The 21,294-nt window shown below is 38.5% G+C and overlaps 1 protein-coding gene across 3 annotated transcripts in view; it reads left to right on the top strand.

Annotated features, from left to right (window-relative positions):
* The window catches only part of LOC124721650, a 169,427-nt gene that overhangs the window by 33,536 nt on the left and 114,597 nt on the right, over nt 1-21,294 (top strand). For all 3 annotated transcript variants that reach the window (XM_047246714.1, XM_047246715.1, XM_047246716.1), the window contains 6 exons: nt 3,647-3,692; nt 8,067-8,468; nt 8,545-9,228; nt 9,307-9,380; nt 10,286-10,376; nt 16,385-16,542. In XM_047246714.1, the coding sequence (XP_047102670.1) occupies nt 3,647-3,692; nt 8,067-8,468; nt 8,545-9,228; nt 9,307-9,380; nt 10,286-10,376; nt 16,385-16,542 (1,455 nt within the window). The remainder of the gene's footprint in view (nt 1-3,646; nt 3,693-8,066; nt 8,469-8,544; nt 9,229-9,306; nt 9,381-10,285; nt 10,377-16,384; nt 16,543-21,294) is intronic.

The following is a 21,294-nucleotide window of genomic DNA, read 5'->3' as shown; positions in this document are numbered from 1 at the left end:
CTGTGGCTATTGGACCCCCATCAGTGTACCTGCGCTTTCACTGAATGGAGCAGTCTGTACTGTAGCGGAGCATTTTGCTCAGAGTTCCACTTCTGCGAATTATCTGCAGGCCTTCCACTGCCTGAAAATGCGGTTGGAGTGTCGGAGCCTTTCATTTCACACACACCACCCTGACTTGTACAATGCTCCATTCAGTGAGTGGGAATTCCAAAGTGCCCTAGCTGCTTGCCCTGATACGTATCCCGGGCCAGATCGCATCGACTGTCAGATGCTGAGACACCACTCGGTGGACTGCAGAGATGCCTCCTAGACCTTTTCAACCGTATCTGGGTTGAGGGTGAGTTCCCGTCGCAATGGCAGGAAAGCATTGTAATCCCTGTGTTGAAAACTGGCAAGAACCCACTGGAGGTGGACAACTACCACCCCATTAGCCTCACCAACGTTCTTTGCAAGTTGCTCGAATGCATGGTGAGCTGGAGGTTGAGTTGGCTTCTTGAGTCTAAGGGCCTTCTGGCTCCGTCTCAGAGTGGGTTCCGTAAGGGCTGCTCTGCCACCGATAATCTGGTGAGCCGAGAGTCTGCCATCCGTACGGCCTTTGCCCACCATCAGCATCTGGTTGCCGTCTTTTTTTGACATGCTTCATAGGTGGGGTCTTTGGGGGCCGCTCCCGATTTTCATACAAAATTTTCTGTCTCTTTGTTCCTTCCACGTGCAAGTTGCGGCCTTCCATAGTTCCTCCCGAGTTCAGGAGAATGGGGTCTTGCAAAGATCCGTCTTGAGTGTCTGCCACTTTTTAGTTGCAATTAATGGGCTTGTTGTGGCCGTGAGAACGTCTGTCTCAGCTTCTTTGCATGCTGATGACTTCTGCCTATACTATAGCTCCACCGGCGTTGCAGGTGTTGAACGGCAGCTGCAGAGCACTATCTGCAAGGCGCAGTCTTGAGCTATAGCACATGGCTTCCAGTTTTCGGCTGCCAAGACCTGCGTTATGCATTTCTGCCGGCATCGCACTGTTCATCCTGTGCCATGGCTTTAACTTGACAGCGAACATCTTTCAGTGGTAGAGACGCATCAGTTTTTGGGATTGGTTTTTGATATGCAATCGACTTGGCTCCCTCATATTCGGCAGCTTAAACAAACGTGCTGGCGGCATCTTAATGCTCTTCGTTGCTTGAGTCACACCAGCTGGGGTGCCGATCGGCCTACCTTTTATGGCTGTACCAGGCATTAATCCAGTACTGTCTAGATTATGAGAGCATGGCTTACGGTTCGGCATCCCCTTCCACGTTGCGGTTGCTTGACCCCATCCTTCACAGCGGAATCTGACTTGCCACTGGAGCTTTCCACACAAGCCCTGTCACTAGCATACTTGTGGAGGCCTGTCTCTCCATTGCGGATCCAGTGCCAACAATTACTAGCCACTTACACTGCCCACGTTTGGAGCTCACCTGGGCACCCCAGTTACCATCTGCTGTTCCCCAACTCGGTTGTCCATCTGCCAGAGCGGTGGCCCCGATCAGGGTGTACGATCTCAGTTTGTGTCCGGGCTCTTTTCTCTGCGCTCGAGGTTTTTTCTCTCCCTCCTGCTTTCTGGGCCCATATACGTCTACACCCGAGGTGTGCCCCCCACCCATACCTTTGGCTCGATTTGGCACAGGGCCCAAAGGACTCAGTCTCTCCTGAGGCCCTCCGCAGCCGCTTTCTTTCAATTCTTGCCGTGTTTCAAGGCTCTGACGTTGTCTATACTGACAGTCCGATGCTTGCTGGTTGTGTCGGTTATGCTCTTTCTCTAGGAGATCATTATGAACGACACTCATTGCCGTCTGGCTGCAGTGTTTTCACTGCTGAGCTGGTCGCCATCTCTTGTGCCCTAGAGTATATCCGCTCCTGCTCAGGTGATTCCTTCGTTATCTGTGGTGACTCCCTGAGCAGTTTACGAGCTATTGACCAGTGTTTTCCTTGCTGTCGTCTGATGATGGCTATCCAGGAGTCCCTCCATACTCTTGCCCGTTGCGGCCGCTCCGTGGTCTTTGTGTGGGCCCCGGGTCATGTCGGCATACCAGGAAATGAATGTGTTGACATGCTGGGCAAACAGGCTGTCGGTGCACCAGCCTTGGAGATTGACCTTTCGGAGAGTGACCTCAGGTCAGTTTTGCAGCAGAAGGTACTTCGCACCTGGGGTGAAGAGTGGCGCACCCTGCCTTCACCCAACAAACTTCAGATTGTCAAGGAGACTACCAGTGTGTGGCGCTCCTCCTTACGAGCCTCTCGCAAGGACTCAGTTGTTCTCTACCAGCTCCGCATTGGGCACACCTGGATGACGCATGGTCATTTCTTGCGATGTGAGGATCCACCTCTCTGCCGCTGTGGATCAGTGTTGGCAGTGGTCCACATGCTGTTGGCCTGTCCGTTTTTAACTGCACTCAGGCTGACATTTACGCTGCCTGATATGCTCCCTGCACTTTTATCGGATGACACTGCCATGGCAGGCTTAGTTTTGAGTTTTGTTTGTGCAGGGGGCTTTTATCGCTCAATCTAAGGGTTTGTGTCCTTTTTTTGTGTTGAGTCTGGCCTTTGGCCTATGGTTTTAGATTGTGGTTTTTAGTGTGTTTCTTGGTGGTTGGCTTTTCCTTTTTTGTTTCTATGGTCAGCCAACCGCTGTAAATCTCTGTGTGCTTTTATTTACTTGTTTTCTGGTCTTTGTCTTTCTTGTTCTGTGTTGTCCCTTGTTACCTCTTTTACTTGTTTTTACGCCTTGTGAGTTTTTATGGTCATGGAACAAGGGACCGATGACCTTTGTAGTCTGGTCCCTTCGACCACCACAAACCAACCGACGCCCTCTGTGATGTCATTGATGCACACACATTGCTGTCTTTATTGGTAGTAATGGTCCTTTGTCATGTGATGATACTTAGTACCACTTCTGTCGCATTCAATGGTCAAACTGAAGCAGACCAGTTGATGTTCCGTGTTCATCACTTGAACAGCACTTTGTAGCCATCCCATAATAGAAATACCCATTGTTTGCACTTACAATATATCATATTTAGTTGGTTATTTTTACTTTCAGTGGTCTCCTGGTGCATCAGCCTACACTGATTGGAGTAGCTAGATAAGCGAGTATAGTTGAGATAGATTACTTGTCGGTGCCATGTACCAGTAACTTAATGCAGAATTTTTTGTTGTAACATATTGGCAGATATTAAGTAGCTAAATGGATGTTAAGCGGTCAACTAGCAGGCTACAAATGAATGTTCGATTTTTGATTTCCAGGCATTCCAGAGATGTTTTCTGCTTTAGTATATCACCTTTGACAATATTCTGCGTATGTGAAGAACGCAAAGTTGTGCTGTGGGCTGGTCCTTATCTTAAACTGTAGGTTTGATTAAATAAATCAATTCACAAGTTTGAGGAAAATTGGATACGTCACCTCCAATGAAACAATTAATACTAGAGCGCTGGAATGCTGCTATCAGCCTTTGGGTTGACGTCAGCTTTACTTTCTGTGGTAATCAAACATTGTAGTATGGGAGCTTGATATTCTTTGTTATAATACTAAAACTACATTTCCTGATTTTGATTAATTATTATCAGTAAGTGCCTAGTTTATTTCCTGTTTTCTTGATCTTAACTGTTACTTTTACAGGTGAAGAATCAGGTCCTAAACTACTCACAGAGGAGAGGTATGGCAGGTAAGAGACTACTATTAGTAACTTTAACAAATGATGACAAAAGTTTTGTGAAGTACTACTCAAGTGAGGTTGATTTACTTTTTTTAAAAAATGATTGCAGAGGAACAAAGCCCCACCTAAACAGCCATTGATCAGCATGTGTGAGAAAATATTTTGTAGGATTAATGTCTAGATAAGATCTAATTGTAATCCATCACATTGTTTATGTATGGCGGTAACTGCCTGGCACGTGGATGTCATAAGACTTGTATGTGTGATCTTGTACATTAAGGTCTTCTTAAAAATGGGTCTATAGATAAGATTGATCAATAGTGGTATAAGTAAACGCTGTTTTCCAAAAATATAATCTTGGCAGAAGTAATGTCATATTTCAAACAATTTCTTGTGACAATGGAGCCACACCTGAAGAAAACTAATTCATCCTAATATGTCTGTGAATAGGTCATAGAATTTTGATGAACAGATGTGTAAAATTTCAGTTTACCCACTTATCTCCCCTCTATTTTCGCAAATGATGGATCTGATATGGTACAAATTTTAAGATTGTGTGAGATGTTACCTGGTTCTTAAATTTTAGTGAGGTACTTTTAATGTGTTGTTTACTGCATCCAGTGACACCATTGGCAGAGGATGACATGATGGTTGGTCAGTACCTTTGAGCCTGCCAGGGCCTGTGGATGAATTTAAGATTTTTACGTTTTAATATGTTGTTGGGTTGACTGGCTCACCCAGCTTCTTTTTCTTTTTGTAAGTCATCATCTAGTCAACTTTATTGAGTTACTATTTTATCTGTCATTTAATCTAGGTCTATCCATTTTTCAGTGCAGAAACCATGTTCACTGTTTCACAATTGGAATGCTAGAACATTATTTGTTGGGTGAATGTAAATCAATATGAGTAAAAATGAGAGCAGTTTTTACAGAATTTGTATCTTAAACTTTTTAAGTTTTAGATGTTTTATCTCCATTAGCCCCTGTAATGCTTGTGGTAGACTGGGAACTGCAGCCTCACTTATGCTAGGACAAATAGCCCAGACACAGCACTTTTAAATGAAACTCAGCATTTACCTGTGGTCAATACAGCTCTACTACATACACTGTTTGATCAGTATGGCTGGTATAATGTTGATACACCCATGTGGCAGCCACTCACAAGCATAAACAAACAAGAACTTAGACTGCCCGAGAGGAGAGGAGCAGTGTGGGAAATGAGTCCGGCCTCCCCCGCCCAGGGCCAGCAGCAGACAAAAGTGATTTTTGCTTTTGTGAAAGCAGAACCGACATGGTCGCAGGGATCACTAATACCTTCCAGTGTTGAGAGTTGTACTAGAATCCCATAATGGACCAGGGTTAGTCTCATCACTTCTTTTAAAATCGGGAAAAAAAAATAGCAAGCCACATACAACCCAAAAACAAACTGGAGTACAGCATTTAGTAACAGCTGCTACCCAACTGCTTGCTGAACTTGGCAGTGTGATAAACATGGTAGCCCAGGCGGACATGCTACTGGTGTGTTACCTAGCCATATTTCAGAATATCCCTGAGCCTAACACTGTGAAAGTAGTGCAGAGTAGTTGGCATACAGACACAACACTAGAAGCTCAAAATGTTCACTTTTATAATGGAGCTGAGTACCTGAGGCACTAAGAAAGTGTGTTGACTTGATGTGGGGATGTGACTACACTGACACATTGAAATTTATATGCAATATCTTTGATAAATATGGATTATAAATTTTAATAGATAATTTTTTTAGTTTATAAAAACAAGGCTGAAACTTATTTCAGAGGTGTTTGTAAATGTAGTTTTTTTGGAGAATTAACTTACCTAGGTGTTTAAAGGTACATTTGTGGTGGGGAGGTTGAGGTAAAACAACTAGCACATCTAGTAGAAGAAACAATTTGCTGACTCATTTAGCTAACAGGATCTGCCAGATGTCAGTCATTTCATGTGAAGAACAAAGAAACACTTCCAAGGCATCATCACGTAACACAGTCTCTAGTCTTGGTAATGGCCACAGTTTGGTGAGGAAGAGAGTGCACAAGTTTCTTCAGATGAAGCCACTCATTGATCCTTTTATTCTGTAGACTTTTCAATGTGGGAACATAGATTGCAATGTGTCACCTGTTATTAAAAATAATCCCAGACATTTTCTGTAGGATTTGTCTTGGGTGATGTAGAAGGCCAGTCAAGGAAAACAAAGTTCGCCCAATACTGGATCAGTTCAAGAAATATCCAAAGTAATGTATTGTAATTTTCAGCTGTAATGTAGACTATTTCATTTATTTATTTATTTATTTATTTATTTATTTATTTATTTATTTATTGTTCCGTGGGACCACATTTAGGAGAAGTCTCCATGGTCATGGAACGAGTCAATACATGAAATTATAACACGATTGTAGAAACAGATAAAATGAAATATAAGAAACATATTCAGGCGACAAGTCGTTAGTTTAAATAAAGAAAATCAAGAATGTAACACTGGAATTTGCATAACTTTTGTTTTATAAAATCTCAATTCCATTTGGAAGGAAGCTTCTGTTGCACGAGTTTCTAATTTTTATTGTAAATACCTTGGAAGGTATTGCAACTTCTTACAATGCCCATAAGATTTGGACTTTGCTGAACTTGCAGTAGAAAGCTTGTCTTTCATGGGTAAATGCTCTTCCAAACATAGCTATTCATGCATTCTTCACATCCTGCCTTACTTTCAGTTAGCCAGTACTTCTCTCCCACTTTCCAAACTCCACAGCATTTCTCACCAGCTGAGGTGGCACAGTGGTTAAGACACAGGACTTTCATTCAGGAAGACAGTGATACACAGCTGTGTGCTGCCATCTTCATTTAGATTTTCTATGGGATGGTTGCTTGGAAAAGGACACTTGGGATTTCCTTCCCTCATTTGAGCTTGTGCTGTTTTGAACAACTTCATCTTTGATAAGGCACTCCCACCACTTTTGTGATTGTCCTTTCGTTGACAGATGTGTTTTGTGTAAATTTTAAATGTGTGTTTTGCTATATTATAAGATAAGAGGAATAGATTTTGCTTTAATGGACCATCATATCTCTCAGAATGTAAACTCATTTACTATCAACAGTAACAAAGTTAACTTCTATAAACAGTTCCACTGAGAAATGAATCTGAGATGAAATAGTTGTAATAGCAGTCTTTCACCAATTTTTAAAATTCCACTTCAGTTCTGTAGGGTGTAAGAAGATGTCTTTCTGCTTTCCTCATAGTCAGGGCTGCATGCTGGTATGAATGAAACATGATCAGCCCCCCCCCCCCCTCCCTCCACTCACACATATATCACAAGAAAGAAAATTTTCAGGTGAGTTTAAATAATACAGCTGTGATTCAACAGAGTGAATGGTGCAGAGTATTGTCAAGTGATAATGTGGTTAGTAGTTTATGGAAATACCATCTGTCCTGTACTCCCTTTTTTATTTTCTCCATTATAGCACATTATTCTATTAGCTATGCCAATGGGGAACATTTTTATACAGTTAATGTCAGAAATTTGGTCTGTACTGCATTCACTGTGATTTGCATTTTCTGTTTCACTGTTTAAACTAATGCAGTTGCCAAGTAAATGTGATTACCATAATTTTTATAGTATTTAGTTGTTGTGATTGTAGTGTATCTTTGTCTCATTGCATATTTCAGACTTTAATAGGGACTACTGAGGCAGTATGGAGTAGAAGGGGCATACAGTTGTATTTGGAACTGACATTGCCATTACTTGGTACTTTTGTATGAAACCTTTCATAATGTAAATATACTAAGCGCAGGTGATTAAAAATGTATGCTGCTTCAAGAAATATTTATATTAAATTATGAAAAAGTCCAAAAATTTAGAAAAAAAGGAAGTGGCAACTCTAGTTCTTTCTAGTAGGGGTCATAGATTTGTGAATAAGCAAATCTATTCCATGCAGCTAATTTAGGTATAGAATTTTTGGTTCTATCCACCTCCATAGCTGAGTGGTCAGTGCTGTCTGACTGTCATGCAGAGAACCTGGAGTCAGTTCCTGGTACTATCAGAGGAAATGGGATACATTCAGCTTCGTGATGCCAGTTAAGGAGCTACTTGTGTTGACCCCTCTACTCTGAATATCACATACAAATGATACTTTATGCTGAGGATGATGTGGCAGCTGGTCTGTATCACATGGTCCTCAGGCTAAGAACACAGTGTGTGTAAAATTGTAAAAAATTATGCTTCACGGTTTGCCAGGTATTATTGACTAAAAATCTATCTAACAGTACCACTAACTAGTGTGTGTGTGTGTGTGTGTGTGTGTGTGTGTGTGTGTGTGTGTAAATAAATGATGTTTTTGTTCATTTATTTTTTTCTTTTCTTTTTTTCCGTAGGAGAGGATCAAAATGAATTGATTGATTTTAATACTACTTATTCAGATTCAGGAAGAGCACCAGGAAGTATTTCCATGAAACCTTTGCTACCCGCTCCTCTCATGTCATTTGGGATTTGTGACTATGGTGCGAATCCATTTGACCAATTAATGGACTTAACAAATAAGAACTTAAGCAGCAAGGATGACCCTTTTGAGATGGTGTTTGAAAAAGCCTCTGGGAACATCCAACCAGTAACAAAGAATATGGAAGACATCTATTCTAAGATAACTCCATCAAAGTGTGAGAATATTAGTGTGCTTTCATCTCAGCTAGACATCACCAATATGCAGTCAGTTAAGAATTATTTGAATGTAAGTGATGACATCTATAAGTTTGATAGATCTGGAGGATTGTTAACAGGTAAGAGCTAAATTTTCAAATGAACAGATCAGTCCGTGTACAATCTCACATCATTCACACAATAATTTTCTTTCAGGAACAAGAGAAGAAAAAGTAGTAAATACTGCAAAACTGCTCGATTTACCAAGTCCTGTTTTTGCTCGATCTGTCAATGAGACTGTACAGTGTGTAGAAGAAAACAAAACCAGCTTTACTGATTTCAAGCACAACAGCCACAATGAACACGATGAAAGTTCTGGTTCCAGCAGTCAGAAAACAAATGATGTCGTAGTGCATAGTGAAATAAGTGTTGGTGCTCCTGTCAGAAGCAGAAGATACAGTACATCAGATATAAAAGTCAAAGCAGTCATTGCTGAACGTGTGAAAAAATGTATTCAGAAAGCTCTAAATGACTCGAGGGAACTTTTTAAAAGTGGCAGTGTAACAGATTTGAGGTGCTCTGAACCTAAAACAGAACTAGTTGGACACCGTCGCTCATACTCTTTTTCAAGTGTGCAAAAGTTAAGAGTACAGAGTCCAGACAATCGAGTTATGCAAAGAAGTGTGATGGAGATTCAAAGTAATTCACCATGGCTGAGGAGCGGTACGTCATCTGGTGATATCCTTAATACAGGATTTCAGAATAGTCGCAAGAGTGGCAGTTCCAGGATTTCAAGGTCATTTGATGATCTATATGCAGATATAAACAGTCTAGATGCAAAAATAAGTTGGAAAACGCCAAGTACATGGAAATTAAAGGGATTCCTAATTGGGAAATGTGGTAAGTTATTATAATTATATACTTTTATTTTTCCATTCTTTGTCAGATTAACGTTAATATAATTCTCCTGCATACAAGGAACTGCAACTACATGTGGCGTGCAACCTGAGCGCCTGGGACACAGTCTTGGAGAAGATGGATTTGAAGTAAAGGTATGTATCCCTTTACTTTGATAACTTTGGATGATTTTTATCTTTAAAATGTCCTTGTTGCTGAAACTTTTTACACCAAGTGTTTACAATAAAAAGTATTCATAGTATGTTATGGCATTCGAGGTAACTGAACTTAATCAGTGGCTTAGTGGGCAAGTTCTGTCACTTATCATCTTTTTCCCCTATGGCAGTGACCTTTATGATCTGACAATGTTGTGCCATAGTTTGGAGTTCACGCTAAGCTTTGTCTCTTTATAACTAGCTACGTCAATTCAAAGGTAAGAGGAAGGCAATGGCATACTGCCTCCATGCCTAGTAAAGCACCATGGTAATCAAACCAACTATCAGAGTGACATTTACCTTTCTTTAATATAATTTTATTGGAATGAGTCAGTAATTTACATTTTATGCTGCTGTAATGAAGTACAATAATACAGAAATAGTGGGCACTTATCAATTTATGACTAAAGTATTCTAAAAAATTAAAATAGATGGGAGCCTAGAAAGTTAGTGTCATTAACTTTCAGAGGTAGGGCACCAGTGTATTTTCATTGCCTACAGTACAATCGTGTACATTCTTTTTCTAATGAAAGAGATAAGAATATTGTTAGATACATTTTAGTTTATGCTAGCCCTGAATTGTGTTTGAAACTTTTAGTAAAATGTAGCTATAATGGGAAGAAGCCAGATACTACATAATTTAAATTCTAAGTGCAAACACCTGAATATTTGGGAGCATTCTTATGCCGCTTGCTTGCTGAATACCAATCCAGTTGAGTCTTTCTTCATGCACTTGCTTTTAGTGCAATGTTACTTTTAAAGTGTACAATCTTCTCTGTATCTATGTTGTATCGTTTCGTTATGAAGGATGCTAAGAGAATTTTTGTAATTTTTTTTTTTTATAGACTGAAGCTGATAATAAGTCAGTTTTCCTGGATGCACGATCCCTATCATATGTATGTGAAAAAGCTGCAGAAGGCACTTCACCAACTAATGGTAAGACTTATTCATATAAGAATGGATGAAATAAAGAAGCACAAAAAGCCCCTTCCCCCTTCTTTCTCCTCCCATATAACTGAAAGATGTCGCAATTAAGCAACTTAGTATGAAATGACTTTAATGTGTCTGATATTTTTTCAGATAGTACTTAATTATCAGTTTTGCTCCTGGAAGCAAGTTCCACAGCTACACTTAGTTTTTCTTTGTTTGCAACTAGTTTTGAGGGTAATCTAATGTAAGTGTTCCTGTATAAACTTAAAACACACAGAGTGGGCAAATTAAATTAAAACAGTGTTGTACTGTTGTGTATAACCTAATAAGACATTAACCCCTACAGAACACAGAATGTAGTTTAGATTACAAATAGCTATATAATCTGCTAAGCAAATAATTATACTTGGACACAGAAATAAAACAGGCGTGATGAACTTGAAAACAGTAAAACAGTAGAAATAACAATTGTACAGTCTAAATAAAATGCATAGTTGACATTAGTTCTTCAGAGCACAGGTTCTCTTAGACATTTGTTTGATACAACTGTAAAACTGGATGGCATCTTATACCCAACCATAACATAAGTTATTAGACGGGATAGTATTGTTTCATATGTCATGCACACCAGATGGGATAAATTTATTGTGGCTGGCTCTCCAAAGAATCTCAATAATTCTGACGAAATGTCATCCAATTCATGGGACTTGTTTCCACTTAGGTCTTTCAGTATTCTGTCAAATTCCGTCTTGCAGTATCATATATCCTATCTCCATCTTCATCTAGTTCTTACCTCTCAGTAATATTGCCTTAGAGTTCATCTCCTTTGCATAGCTCCTCTGTATACTCCTGCCACTTTTCAGCTTTCCCTCGTTTGCGTAGTTCTGGTTATCCATAAGAGCTCATGATTTTGATACAGTTGCTTCTCTTTTTTTCCAAAGGCCTCCTTAATTCTCCTCTCGGTGGTATCTATCTTTCCCTTACTTATACGTGCTTCTACAACCTTGGATTTGTCCTCCAGCCATTCCTATTTAGCCATTTTGCACTTTTGTCGCTCATTTTTTGGACATCTGTATTCCTTTTGCTCTGCTTCATTTGCTGCATTTTTATGTTATGTCCTTTCATGAATTAAATGAAATCTCTCCTGTAATATCTGAGGATTTGGTCTTTTCACCTATTTGATTCTCTGCTGCCTTAACTATTTCATTTTTCAAAGCTACCTATTTGTTGTCTTCTTCTGTATTTCTGTCCCTTGTTGCAGTGAATCTTTGTTTAATGCTTCCTTTGAAATCTACAACCACCTTTGGTACTTTCAACTTACCCAGGTCCCAACTCCTTTATTGCCTACAATTTGGCATTTTTCCAGTTTATAGTTCATAACCATAAATTATGGTCAGACTCCAGATCTACCCCTGGAAATGTCTTACGGTTTGAAATCTGCTTGCGAAACACGTGTCTTACCATTATATAATCATCCTGAAGTCTTCTACTGTCTCCAGGTCTGTTCCATGTCTATAAGCCTCTTTCATGACTCTTAAAGCAAGTATTAGTGATGACTAAATTACACTTTGTGCAAAATTGTAACAGGCGGTTTCCTCTTTCATTCCTTTCCACGGCCCTTTTTTTTCATATTTTTTTCCTTCTTGTCCATTTCCTACTGTTGAACCTGTCTCCCATCAAAAATAAATTTTTTTCTCCCTTAACTATCTGAATAATTTCTTCTACCTCATCAATCATCATGCATTTCTTCAATGTCTTCATCTGTGGAGCTAGTTCACATATAAACTTGTACTACTGTGGAGTGTATTGGCTTAATGTCTATCGTGGCCACAATAATATGTTCACTATGTTGTTCATAGTAGCTTACTCACATTCCTATTTATTTCTTCATTAGTAGACCAACTCCTGCATTACACCAATTTTATTTTGTATTTATAACCCTGCACTCACATGCAGTTCTGTTCTACCTACCACTGGACTTCGCTAATCTCCATTATGTCTAACTCCAAACTATCGCTTTCTCTTTTCAAATTATCTAATCCACCTTACTACTATTCATTTAATTTATCATTTTATGTGGTATCATATAGTGGTGCAGTTACAATTTTAAACCCTCGCTTGATACTGAACTTGTTCATACATACAGCTTTAAGTGTCAATTTCAGTGGATTTGATCATCTTGATTGCAACAGATATGCCACCTCCATTATCCAATAGTATATCCTTTCAATGTACAATTAGACATACCCCAGAAATCGCACTGCTATCTGTGTAGAATTGTAGCCATTTTTCTGTAACTGGTATGTAAGCTAAAATGCTTTTCAAGAGTGCATCAAACCCTGTGTCTTTCATGTGGGTGCTTCAACAATTGATAACTAGAATTCTGAGGGTCTCATCTGTGGGTAGCAGCTCTTTGGATATTGCGCTAATACTTAAATAATACTGTAATAATAATAGTAATAATAATAATAATAATAATAATAATACCACAACAACACCACCACATAACAAACCTGACATCATACTCACCAATAAAAAGAAGAAATTAACACAACTAATCGAAATATCCATACCCAATACAACAAATATTCAAAAGAAAACAGGAGAAAAAATTGCAAAATACATCCAACTGGCTGAGGAAGTGAAGGACATGTGGCATCAGGATAAAGTTGACATTATACCAATTGTACTATCAACTACAGGAGTCATACCACACAATATCCACCAGTACATCAATGCAATACAGCTACATCCAAACTTATATATACAACTACAGAAATCTGTAATTATTGACACTTGTTCAATTACCCGAAAGTTCCTAAATGCAATGTAACATGTACCGTACAGTTAAAAGGAAGTCACGCTTGATCAAGGTCCACGTCACTTTCCATTTTTAACCAGACATAACGTCTGAGAAAAGAAAGAATAATAATAATAGTAATGATAATGATAACAATAAAGTTATTTTTATCACAGCTGTATTAACCCTGTAACTTAATGATCTTTTAAAAATTTATGCTCAAAAAAAGTATTTTTTTATTAATGAAGAACATTCTATAATGAATGACATTACATATAGACATATAAAGACATCTCATAAAGCTCAAAATAATGAGTTAAAAATTTTTGAAGATCACCAGTAATAAAATCCCGAGTATAATCGTGCACCAGACTTTGATGAAAATACCCTGAAACTTGATGTCATTTTTTAGCTTGTGTAGCAGTGAGGTCTAACCACGTATTTCACAATGGTTTCTTTTGAACATAAATCTTTGAGGAGGTGGCTGGAGCACAGTAGATGTATTTATCTTACGCCATTGATGAGTGTTTTTTCTGGCGACTCCTCAGAGCATTGAGAGGTAAAGGCTGAGTTAAAACAAAGACTGAAAAATCCGCTGTCCGACAGAGATTCGATCTCGTGACCTCTTGATTTCCATTCACATGCTCTAAGGCTAGACCGCCAAGCCCAACATTTATGTATATTTTTAATCTATAGGTTTTGATGAGTAAATTTGTATCAAAATATGTGACATATATGGCCTTTTTTATCAGATTGGCTTAGAAGTTTAAATTATTTACAATGCAATGCCAGGGACAACAGTCCTTAGTATTTGACATAAATTTCAACTTTATACCTCTACCTGTTTCTGAGAAAAAGGGCTCTTAACAGTCAGACTGACACAGCTGGACAACAGAGGTCTTTTGAGGATTACATTTTTACTGACTGAGGTGTGAAACCCTAAAAAAGGAAAAATGACCTTGCGTGCAGCGTACAAACAGGCAAGTACTGGGGTAACTGCTTGTGACACGTTCAAGGGGACCCTACAGCCTAGGCTGTAACAGTCTAGTTTGTCACAATACTTAAAAAGTCTCTTGTTGAATCCTTTCATTTGACTCATAACTAGGGGGGCCAAAATCACTTCCTGAGAATGGTACAGATTGTTAGCATTGTTGAAACTGCATTAACAAGGGTAATCTTCTCTTCCGAAATGATCAAAGTGCAAACTTGTCATTCATATGACGCCTACTGTTCAGTCTAATGTGCACCATACTCTGCAACTGGCGGCAACCTGTTCCCCTAGTGGCTTCCAAACAGATTCTTAGTCACTTAAAATGAGGCATCCAAGCATACACACTGAATGGACAAGGTTATCCTTCCTACCTAATATTGCCGTTTCCCTAATGGATATAGGTATTAACTTTACATTAGAACTGTTGATAGTAAAGAAAGCACCTAGTCTCCTCTATTTACTTTCCCCAATATTGTACATAGTAGGCTTTTCTACAAGTGTCACACTAACTCGGTTTTAGTGGGAGACTGCATGTCAAACTTGTTTGTATGGGAGAGTTCTTCATTTGTCTGTACCTCCCGTGTACAGTGTCAGTAGATAAACCACTGACTCTCCTCTTACAGTCAAGTCAAGTAGTAGTGATAGATTCTGTATTTACTCAGAAGTTCATATAATGTACAAATTTGCAACACCTTCCTATAGCTTGACAACAATCAACTAATCCTGTACCAGAATGCAGTGTTTGAATTGGGACTGCTTTGTGGCTCTTGCGATATTGTTCGGATTAGCAAAAAAATAAATTTAAATTTCAAGATCTGTTACACCAGAAGCTTCAAAAGTTTTCTATAAGAATTGGTGTAAAAACACCGAGGAGTGGTATTAGGTAGGAAGGATCACCTGTCCCTTCAATGAGTGTGCTTGGATGCCTCGTTTTAAGTGACTAAGAATCTGTTTGGCAGCCACTTTGGGAACAGGTTGCCACCAGTTGCAGAGTATGGTGCACATTAGATTGAATAAAATTTAGTAATTCACTGAAGACAATCAAAAATTTGTGTCTCGAACTTCTATTGAAGCTATGCTCACTAACAGACTGGTATAGTATTCTCTAAAATATCGTATTTTCAACAAATACATATTCAATACACACGCTGATGAAGGGGAAAACTAAATGAAACGTGATATGATAGTTGTAATATGTGTAGAACATAATATGATGCATGTTTGACATGTTTTTATGACACAATCATAATCTTTAATGTACTTCTTGGAACACACCTCTCAAGGAGCAGTAAAAGTGGAAGTATTACACAAATCAGGTAAGTCCCTATACAGCAAATAAAGGGAAACAATTTTGCGACCAAATCATTGCTGCGCAACACTCGGAAATTGTCAATAATTCTCAAAACTATACCTTTCATTACATAGATATTCATTGCATCTACCAAAATTTGTAGAAAGTATGAAAGTGATTTATAACTGACATCGCATGAATTTTGAGTGAGTGGTGAAAAATGACACAAACAGAACGTTCATTTTTTATGTGAAATATTAGTATCTAGAATTTAAAAACGAATTAGACACACATTGTCCTGGTTGTACAAGAAGCAAAAAACTTTGTCAGTTTATAAATAATGTCTGAAATGCATTGATTTTGTGCTTAGTTGATTTAACAAGCTGAACACCATGGAATCCGTTAATCCCAATAAAAACAACAAAAGTTGTGGAGCATTAACAAAACAAGTCTTCTGCTTGAAGCAGAGTACAATAGATGCATAAAAATGTTGCATGATTATTCTCTCCATTCATCTGGTTATTAGTTCAAGATGGATGACCCCATACTAAGTGATCAACTGCGTGCTTAATCACCTTTCATCATGGAAGTAGTGTTCCAGATCAAGGTGAAATTTTAGTTTTTTATTTTTTCACTAACTGAAATCCATCTAAATTTTGATGTGTTCTCTTTGTCACACCACTGTTTTGAGGAGCACAAGTTTTCATTGTGCAGATTTTCACACAGCTGAAATTTACATAGGTGTATCAGAAGACGATCTTCCTGCCATAGTCTTTGTGTCCTTCCCTGGTGCCAGCTAAATAATTTTGTGAAGTGTTTTGGATCTGGATTGCAAAATGCAGCTTTTCATGTATTAGTGAGTGTAGAAACAACTACCCTCAAGTCTCAAATAGTATTTATATAAAATCTGTTGTGGTCTCTCTTTTTTCCAGAACCAAACACAGGTTCAATTAATGATATAGAACCTCCATGGGAGGAGCAGCATAATTATGAAGATGTAACGTTCTACGAACATGATAACGCAGGACAGGAACAAAAAGAATGTTTAGATGTTCCAGGATGTTTGAGATTGAAAGCAGATGATTCAAAGGTAAGGAAATGTTGGGTCATTAAAATGTGTTATGCCTGACTAAACAGTGTTAGACTGATAGTTATGTAAAAAGTGAAAAATCATTGTAATATGTCTGCCAGAATTTGCTTACTTATTGCTGAGGTGTGCTTAGAGTTGATGTTATTTATTTTATTTGTTTGTTTATTTATTATATGGCAGACTTGTACCGATAATTTAAACGCAAGCTGTATTCATTATTACTCTATTATTATTATTCATTTTTGCCTCCAGTACAGTGATTAACTTGAAAGTTACATGATTATTCATTTTTTATTGTTTCCTCCTTCTTTTTCTCTTGCCAAACATCTTCATTCTTTGGCCATGTTCCTGTTTTCTTTGCTCTGTCCATATTTGGTCTGTTCCCTTCCTTTCTTTTACTTCAAATTTCGTGTTCATAATTTTGTTTCTGAATTTGTCTCTTGCATTTATCATTTTAGTACTGATCCGCGCTTGTTTTAGGTCTTCTTCTATTTCTTGAAACCAACTGGTTTTTTTTGATCGACCTATTTACTATACCAAAAATCCACTTTGTGAGTGTTGCTCATTCTCCGTATGTGTACATAGAATGTTAGTCAGCATTTTCTGATAAGGATGGTGAGCCTGTCTGTGTGTTCATATAATTCTTTTCATAGTCTCTTCATCCATATACAATCTGTGTATTGCTCCAAAAAATTTTCTGAGAATTTTACATTCTGTTTTTTCTGTCTCTGTAATGCCTGATGCTCCTATTGAGCCCATTTCTGATGCGTGGACTACTTTTGGTAGTAAAGCTGAACTGTAGTGCCCGAATTTAGCCTGTCTTGAAATATTTCTTTTATTGTCATGTGCCCATGTCAGTTTTTATGCTTCCTGAAGTTTTTCTGTTCTTTGCATGTTGGGTACCTTGTTTGATCCTTCTATTTGTATATATTCCCCATGATTTTTGAATTTTTAACATTTCTGTATTTTGTGTACAGGTCTTGGTGGTTGTTGTTGTTGTTGTTCTTTCATTCTTTGTATTGTGTGTTCTCATACAATATCTGTAGACATGATTTCACAGAGACTTCATGTTAGTATTCCAGCGCTTCTTGTCTATTGTTGCTGAGTATTGCAAGATCATCTGCAAATGTCAGGCATTTTATGATCGTCTTGTTTGCACACGTTCTTCCTAACTGAATTTCTTTCGCTTTTTCTTCCCATTGTTTGATAATTTTGTCCAAGACAGTGTTGAATAAAAGTGGTGAGAGACCATCTCCTTGTCTGACCCATGTGTGTGTCTCAAATGGGTCTAAGATTTCTCCCATAAATTTTATTTTGGATATGGTGGTCACAAGTGTATGTTATGCAGGTGTCCTAGTTTTCATGTCTATTCCATATTCTTCTAATGTGTCAAAGAGAATCTGCCTAACTATGGAGTCGTAGGCCTTCTTATAAAGTCCACGAATATGACTACAGTCTTGTTCATCTGCCTGATCTTCAGGCGCATTCAGATTCCAAATTTGTTTGATACAGGATCTTCTTTTCCTGAAGCCTGCTTGGTATTCACCTATCTTTGTATTAGCTTGTGGTTCTAGTCTGTTGAGTAATGCCTTGAAGAGAATTTTGTAGGTGACTGATCACACGTCTGTAGTTATTAGGGTCTGTCTCGCGACCATTTTTGTGGAGTGGCAAATCAACACACATTCTTGTGGAATTTTCTCAGTATTCCATATATATTCTTCGTGATGGGTTGGTCTCCGAGTTTCCAGAACTCAGAAATAGTACTGTCTTCGCCTGGGGCTCTGTTTATATAATCTCTTCTACTTCTATTATTGAATGTGACCTTGCATTTGGGTTTGGTACTGTTTTCGTGAAGAGTAATTTTTCTTTAGGCTTCTCGCAATTGAGGAATTTATCAAAATAATTTTTAAGAGTGTTGCAGTATTCTTTAGTATTTGTTTCCAGAGATTCATCTGTTCTTTTGAAGCAAATATTTGGAGGCTGATGATCCTTTATATTTTCCCTGAAAATTCTGTAGAAATTTCTTGGGTTGTTCCACTTGAATTCTTCCTTAATTTCATTTAGTCTCTTTTTGTAGTATGTCCTTTTCCCTCGTCTAACACCTTTCGCGGATTGTTTCTGGACTTCGTAGGAATCTTGCCATATCTCTTTTTCTCTGTTGCTGCTAAACTTCTTCCAGGCCTCGATTCTATGTTCAGTGGCCTGATCACAAATTGTGTTTCACCATCTGTGTTTTTGTTTCCTAGGAGGTTGACTTTGTGAGGTATGTTCAATTTTCTGTTTAACTTTCATTAATTTCTTCAATAATTTTGTCTTTGTTTATCTTCAAGTATTCTCGGTTCAGCCTTATAATTTTTTCCTGTGTTTTTCTTGGGGTTGGTCTAGTTTTCACTTCTAACAAGTGATGATCAGACTTGAAAGTATCCTTTGCATGGTCTCATATTCAGAATTTCCCTTTTATTTTTGCTTGTGGTGGCTATGTGATCTGTTCGAAATTCTCCCCATATGTTTTTGGGCATTTTGGTTTTTGAAATAATGTTTATGTAATTTTTAAGCTAAAATTTTGACAGTAATGTATGAGATGTTCCCCACTCTTGTTGGTGCATTTGTGTGCTGTGTATGGCCCTGTGATTCGATTATACTTCTTCTCCTTGCCTGGTTGTGCATTGGAGTCTGGTAATACAATTTTAACATGTCTTTCTGGTATTTTGTTATTTCTTCCATGTCTTTCCAAAAGTCAGACTTCTTGTGGTTTCTTTCTGTTGTGATCATTTATTGGTGCATGTGTGTTGGTGATTGCATATCTTTTGTTTCCTGATTTGAAGGTTATTGTAGAGATTCTTTCTGACACTGAATTGAAATCTAGGATGTTGTCTATGACTGATTTGTGAACTGCAAATCCTGTGCCAAACATTGTAGTGTTCCTCGTCTGACAGCAGGTTTTTGTACATATATCCTGTAGTTTTGTGTATTGAATTGATTTCCATCTGTGAAACGCATCTCTTGTATTTGCGAGGATTTTGGTGTGAAAATTTTTCAGAGCATCCATAAGCTGTTGGAATTTGGTTGTATTGTTGTTCGTATTGAGCATGCCTATATAGTATTTGTGAAGAAGTTTTGAGAAGCTCCAATTCTTCTCCTTCTCATTATGTTCCTGGTCCCCCAGAATCCAGTGACCAGGAAAGTTTAGTGTATTTACTGGGACCTGGGATAGTGGACATTTTTCTTGTTATTTCATAGTAGTCGTCGTCGTCATCATCATCAAGTCAGGTTTGTTTCCAGTACAATGCCAACTGATAAGAAATGCACTATTACAGCTAACACAATTCTACTTTCCATCGCCATATCAGTTTCTACTTTTTTTTTTTGTTTAGTTGAGACAGAAACAAATACATTAAAATGTATTACCATTAAAAGCAAATTAAATAATTGTCAAGCTACAGTACTGTTGACCAGAATCTTGCAACTTCAGTTGTGCTTGGAGTTGCAAACAGATCACCTTGTTTTGTGCAAGATGCAGGGCACAGTTGACACTCCAGTATTTGCTTGCTTCTACTGTGAATGAAATGACATAGACTACCATACATGAGTACACCTGTTATTACTATTGGCCTACAACCTGTTTATCTTCAATCTGTCATTGATAACAACTGTAACTAATTTAAATAGATTATAAACAGTAATAACACCAGTTCTTGTCTGCCACATTTCGCAAGACATACCATAAACTGCCCCCTCTCCCACCCCCTCCCCCACCTACCTTGTCATGTGAGCACACCCTGCTGGTCCCTTGGTCACAGCAGAGGGTGTGGAAGCTGTCTCTTCCATTGTCTGCTGGGTCCCTGATTGCAGGGGATGATTTCCCTGCTTAGAGGGATCATCTTTGTTATTGATGAGAAGTGCAGCCATATGCTGGTGCATGTCATCGCGATTTAGAATTTCATGGGTGGTGAGACACTGGCCCCCAGTTCCTCTTCCACTGTGGTAGTGCAGTTACATATACTCATGGTGGGTTATTTGCTATTTGCCTGTTTCAGATGTTGACGTCAGCTGTCTTTATTGCATTACTTGTTGACCTTTTGTTACATACCACCTGTAGTTCAGTGGATAGGGCAGGGGAATAACATAAGTTCTTCAGTGCTAATTCAGCTGCTGCCAATCTATAATGTATATCAACAGTTTTGGCACACAACAGAGAGTATGTTTTGCTGTGCCTTCCTCGCCACAGGCGCATTTGGAGGTTTGTCTATGCCCAGTTCTGTGCCAGTAGGTGTTGTGAGGCCCATGACATGTCAAGAACTGTGTCAGGTCTCTTGTGGGATCCAGGTGTCTCATACCCATTCTGTTTTATGTGGAGTCTAGGTATCATCCCATAATGTCTGGTTTTGATTCAGAATTTGCTCATTGCTTGTGGCTCATGTTTCTATTAAATTCCATATTTCATGATTATTTTTCTTTCTTCAGCCAATACATTACAGCTTTTTTTCTTATGTGGGGACTGAGAGGAAATATCACAGGTATGACCTGGAACGCCTCAACTGACACAATATCAATAGCTCCTAATAACCGAAGGAGTATTACACATTGTGCTGGCTGTGTTGAATACAGTGCTAGTGTTGTGAGCAAAAGTCCATGTAGCTAGGCTACTAATTCTGTTTTTATGTACTTGCACCTCCTGTTTATTTCTTCAGTATGGACTTTCTCTTTATGGACCTGTTGCTTCATTTCATGATCATGTCCTTGATCTTTACA

Source organism: Schistocerca piceifrons, chromosome X (genome assembly GCF_021461385.2).
Source record: "Schistocerca piceifrons isolate TAMUIC-IGC-003096 chromosome X, iqSchPice1.1, whole genome shotgun sequence".
NCBI classification, from domain to species: domain Eukaryota; kingdom Metazoa; phylum Arthropoda; class Insecta; order Orthoptera; family Acrididae; genus Schistocerca; species Schistocerca piceifrons.
This window is presented reverse-complemented; position numbering and strand designations above follow the sequence as displayed.